At 45.7% G+C, this 5,814-nt stretch overlaps 1 protein-coding gene across 4 annotated transcripts; it reads left to right on the forward strand.

Moving 5' to 3' along the window:
- LOC109771004 (uncharacterized) lies at positions 1–2,036 on the forward strand. 4 transcript variants are annotated; one of them, XR_012181336.1, is made up of 4 exons: positions 1–152; positions 240–464; positions 732–1,080; positions 1,147–2,036. XR_012181336.1 is itself a non-coding variant. In XM_040386599.2 (3 exons), exons 1-3 carry the CDS (start codon positions 94–96, stop codon positions 757–759), a joined length of 312 nt encoding a protein of 103 aa, XP_040242533.1. In that variant the 5' UTR covers positions 1–93; the 3' UTR covers positions 760–2,036. The 4 variants fall into 4 exon arrangements, 2 of the variants coding, with proteins under 2 accessions (XP_040242533.1, XP_020185308.1); XR_005753604.2 differs by having other exon boundaries at positions 786–1,080; XM_040386599.2 differs by having other exon boundaries at positions 732–2,036.
- The last annotated feature ends 3,778 nt before the right edge of the window (positions 2,037–5,814 follow it).

Raw genomic sequence — 5,814 nt, forward strand, 5'->3', positions numbered from 1 at the left:
GCGCGGACCAACCATAAGTCCCGATCCCCACCCTCCCACCCCCGCCCCCTCATTTCGAGTGATCCGCGGCGCCGTCAACAAAGACGACAGCTCATGGCGACGGCGGAGGAGGGCGGCAATGGACTGGAGTTCCTATCAGATCCGGTGGACAGGTATTGTTGCTAGTTCATCTTCTGCTAAGTACTAACGCCGAATCTCTTTGCGGGAACCAACTTACGGATACCTGGGTGTTCTCGCAGGTTCCCCTTGCCGGATCTTGCATCCAGCGATTTGACGCCCACCGGTGAGCCAGATACTGGTCTCACCCAATCAGCTGCTGAATCGAGTATGGGATATGTTGGCGACTTGCCGCTTACAATCCAATTGCCCATGAACAACGGCTGCGAAGAACTGAGCTTGTCGGCGGCCGATTCACAGCAATCAACAGGAAAGGATGACCCTCAAGCCCCCGGGTGGACAAAAAGGTACCCTCTTTTCCTCTTGTTGCTCAACTCTGAAACTAGAGCGCTAAAACATGTCTGAAAATTATAGAACTCTGAAAGTAAAGCTGTACTTCCATGTTGCTCGCTTATCAACAGTGAGATGCTGATGAGAAAGAAGGCAAACGTCAGTTTGTCTTTGCTTATGCTCAGCTCTGAAGCTAGTATGCTAAAACATGTCTGGATAAGTTAAATCTCTGACTGTAAAGCTGTACTCCCATGTTGCTCACCTATGAACATTGCATTCTTCAGGGAAAAGAAGGCAACCGTTAACAGTTAGAAATAATTCATTCTTACTGATGCAAGGTTTGTATTGGGCGAGCCCCTATCGAGCATGCACCTTGTGCTGGAAGAGTATGTGCCCTTCAAAAAACCTTAAGAGGATACGCAGAGAAGAAAACTGATACCGTATGAAGCAGGACAATACAGAGTAGAAGTTGAAAAAGGTTCAAAATATTATGTACACCGGTACCACCCAGAGAGACATGACAAGTGGTGCAGAGTAGTGTACATAGTGCACGTTCTTGCTGAGGGTGAAGAACTCTCATGGGAATGTGGTAACTTCGAGCTCACAGGATTGCTATGCTGCCATTCAGTTAAGGTACATTAGCTGTCAGCCTCACTTGAGAAACCTATATATGCTGAACAAATAAAAATTGTATTGCAGGTTCTTGATTTCTTGGGTATAGAGAAAATTCCATGAAAGCATATCCTCAAAAGGTGGACAAAAGATGCAAGAGATATCCTTCCAGCTCACTTGGCACACCTGCAAGATTTCAGCTAACTCCATAACGTTCAGACATTCAAATCTGTATACACATGCTTTAGAGGTTGTAAAGCTTGGTGATGCAAATCCAATTGCATATAATTGCGCAATGGAACTTCTTAGGGCAGCAATGGATAAACTGACCCCTTTAGCTTCTGAGCATGATGGTCTGGGTTTGGAACACAGAACTGAATTCAAGAGGGCAAAAGTTACAGAATTAAGTCTCTTGCAAGGACCAGAAAATGGATGCATGAGCGACGATGAAGGTAGCGCCGTCGGAAATTACATTGGATTATCAGCTCCAGAACGCAAACGCAAAGCCGGTCGACCAACGAACGCAGAGACAAGCCTCCATATGATGACCGGTCTGCAAAGAGCAAAAAAGTTAAGGTTGCATCACAACTTGATACAGTTATCGGATGCAGTACAAGCAAGCCAACACGATTCTGCACTATATGTTGTGGCCCTGGTCATAAGAGCACGACGTGTCCACAAAGAGGGGACACCCCTCAAAAGAAAAGGAAAGAAGCGAAATGCTCAATCTGCGGAGTGGGAGGGCATCGAAAGAACACCTGTAGCAATCCTAAGATTGTGGTACATGTTGCCGAGCAACCAGCTCATTATCCTGCTATCGAAGCATCTTTCCCCTGCATCCTGACTGCTCACTGCCAGCCTCCTTATATACATTATGTATTGTCAGATTAGTAATATGTATTTGTCTGAACCTTGAGCTGTCTGGATGTGTTGTTTAAAACTAATTTCATGCTGCTATAACAAATATCTCATATTAATGTCCGTGTGCTACTGATGACATATTCATCTACTATCCATTAGACAGACATATATCTCCACTTATATCTCCTGTCTCCGTGTTAATTTTTCCTGAAATGTGGAACAATGATTCATCTATGCAAGCAGCAAGCATTTCAAGTATCGCTGGATTTTCCCTATTTCTCCCTTTTATTATGAATGATCACTGCTAGTGCGCTGAGCTAAATTATGTACTGTATTTGTCTGATGCCCTGAATTATGTGGATGTATTGTTCAAAGCTAGGTTTCATGCTGCTGTAACAAAGATTTCATAGTAATATTTGTGTGCTAATGATGACATATTCGGCTATCATTCCTTAGAGTCACTTATTTCTCTTATTTTCCCAAATATTGTTTCTTGAAAATTTTACTAAAATCACACGCGAATTTTCCTCTATAAATGCTATGCTTGACAAACAAGACGGCACCGACAGCACAATGTGCACACTCTTCTCAGCCATGGGCGTGGCCGCAGCACTGTACACACCTAGTTTAATTTTTTTAAATCCTTTTCGAGCGCCCGCCCAGCACATAACTGATCCCCCGTCACAGGCAAACGCCCGTCAAAGCCCACCTCCGCTATGTACGTATGCCAATTCGTACCTCCCCGTATGCCCTCCATGTACCACCAAAAAACATATAATAAAGCATGGAGCCCGCATCCCCATAGCACGTTCGATGGTTGGAGTGCAGAAATCACATATTTGACCTGAGGGCGAAATCAAATCACAAACTGACCTGCTTTCGAAAAAAATTCACTCGGCTGACCCTTTCGTGTGGCGCCCGACAGCTAGGCGCCGCACACTACCATGCAGCGCCTCTGCCTTAGGCGTCGCACCTCCTGCCAGCGTGGCAGCCCTGGTTCAGTTGCGGCCCCACAGACAGCACTGCAACGCCTAAGGCTTAGGCGCCACACTGTGTAAAGTGCAGCGCCTATCGCTTGGGCGCTGCACATTGACTTAAGCCGCATCGGGCCAGCCCCTCCCAGCAGTTCTTCCCAGAGGAAGTTGCTATGTTTAGAGAGAGCGGCGGCGGCGGCGGCCCCTTCGGATCCCCCCCCCCCCCCACACCCCTCTCAGATCTGAAGTTTTGAGGCCCGGATTCGATCTCCAATCCCTCCTACTAGGTAAACTCCTCCGTTCCCTTTCTTTTCCTCCGTAAATGCGTTGCAATTTTAGGGATTTTCCCAAGATTAGGTGGAACCTTTGATTTGCTTGGTTTGGATCTTTGTTTGCCCAAGATTAGGTGGAACCTTTGATCCCCCCCCCCCCACACACACACACTATGATTCTTGTTAGTGAAACCTAGATTGTAAATTTTTTAGATATATATGAGATGCCTAGTTTTGTAGATAATTATGAGATGTTGAGTTTTGTAGCTATATGTGAGATGTTGAGTTTTTTTAGATATATATGAAATGTTTAGTTTATTTGAAATATGAGATGTTGATTTACTTGAACACATATGACATACTAGATATATATGATAATTTACAATCATTTATTCATTGTGTGAGAAGGAGATGTTGAGATTCTTGTAGATGAATACATATGAGATGTTTAGATGAACACATATGAAATGTTGAGTGTTTACCAATATTTGAGATGAACTCATATATGTTTATTGTTTGAAATTTGTAAGGATGGTTTGGCTTCTCGACGATGTCTACGACACGAAACACCGGGCCTACATGATGCACGAGAAGGAGATGGTAATAACGAGTAATCTAAATATTTTGCAAATTTGCCTTAAGTTGAAATTTACATGCCCTAAGATTTGTCATTACTTTTTTTTGCAGAAGCTTGAACCTTTGAAGATTCGGTATCACGGGGTCTCTGGTCCTGCCATGCCTTACGATGAGCGGTACACACCGTACATCAAGCAGGCAGGACTACTCCCGTGGATTCAGTTGGTCAGCCGGTCCACGCCGAATCTGAATGCTCCACTGGTGTCCGCTCTTGCTGATCGATGGAGGCCGGAGACGCATAGTTTCCATCTTCGGACTGGGAAGATGACCGTGACGCTCGAGGATGTCTCGTTGATCACCGGTCTTGCTATCGACGGGATGCCTCTCTGTTGGTGCCCATCGTTTGTGGTTCCTCCAGGCTCTTTCACTTCATACTTCCACTCGTTGTCGTCGTATAGTACAGCTTCTTGGGAGTCTGCCTTTCGTGATTGAAAGTCCAACCATTCTTCAACCTTTGGTGGGAAATAGTACTTGTGATTATCCTTGTTCTCACCAGCAGTCTGCTTATCCGTCTCCATTGAGTACTTTAAAAAGTATCCATTCATCTTGTCAAATGTGTATTGAATTATTGCCGTCACGGGTAATGCACGTACACCCTTGAGCACCTTATTGAAGCATTCTGCCATATTGCTTGTCATTTGACCGTACCTCCGGCCATCTTCATCGAAAGCACATGCCCACATATTCCTTTCGACAATGTTCTTATTCAGAAATTCAAGACCACCGGGGTCAAGTTTCTTGTGTCTGAGCAATGCATTGAACAATGTGGCAAACCGCTTGTTGGTGAAAGCGAGACAACAATCTTGAAGATCATCGGGCAACTCCTTGATACCACATGCCCTATAGAAGTTTGCACAAAAGTGCCTCATGCACCATCGATGGTGCAACTTTGTATGTCCAGGAATGTCAACCACCACCGCATTTAGAATTCCTGGATGGCGATCCGATATGACACAAATTTCCCTTTCAGCCGGTAATACCCTTGTTCTCAATTGACGCAAGAACCACTCCCAGTTATCATTGTTCTCCACCTCAACCAAAGCGAAAGCCAAAGGCAACACCCGGTTATTGGCATCACTTGCTATTGCAACCAATAAAGTGCCCTTGTATTGTCCGGTCAAGAACGTGCCATCAATGGCGATGACGGGCCGACAATGCTCAAAAGCCCTCATGCATTGCTCAAAGGCCCAAAATGCACGGCCAAATACTCGGATGGTCCTCCCGTTATGAATCAATGTTTGGTGCCCATGAGGCTCAACCACGTGAACCATGCCTGGGTTTGTGGCGGCCATAGCTAACAACAACCTAGGGAGTCGGTTGTATGCTTCCTCCCAATTGCCATACAACATCTTGAATGCGGCTTGCTTCGCCTTTCATGCCTTGCCGTACTTCACCTTGTAATGAAAGATGGCTTTCACAAGGTCAATGACACTCTTGATGCTCATTATTGGAAGTGTGGATATTTGGTTGGATAACCTGTAAGCAATGAACTCGGACGTGAGTTGTCTGTGTTGTTGGTACACAAGCTCACCATCCGCATTCTTGTGCCGGCACATGTGAGTTGGTAGACAACTCACTATGCGCCAAGTGGGACCTCCTTTCCATGGCCTCGCACGCACAATCCATGGACATCTTGGCACTTCACATTTGACCGCGTAACGCACATTGACGTCCGAGTTGGCCACTTTATGTGGACGATAATGTGTAACCGAATAGTTGTCAAGCCACATCTTCAATTCCAAGAAGGATTCAAACTCACAACCGGGATATATCCCGTTCTTGCCGTCTTCCAAATCACGGTGAGAACTTGGCCTAGCTCCAAGAGATATGCATTTGCCACCATCCACAACGGCTTCATTCGCGAGACTAGGATCCTTGAACAATGGTGTCTTGTGGTCCTTCCCGAATACCTTCTTGAATGCTTGGGCCTCCTTCGGCGTGAACCCCTCCTCATCAACGTCTTCATCGGGACCATCGTCATCCGAGTCCGATGCATATGCACGGGAAAAAGG

This window comes from Aegilops tauschii, chromosome 4 (assembly GCF_002575655.3).
Source record: "Aegilops tauschii subsp. strangulata cultivar AL8/78 chromosome 4, Aet v6.0, whole genome shotgun sequence".
Taxonomy (NCBI): domain Eukaryota; kingdom Viridiplantae; phylum Streptophyta; class Magnoliopsida; order Poales; family Poaceae; genus Aegilops; species Aegilops tauschii.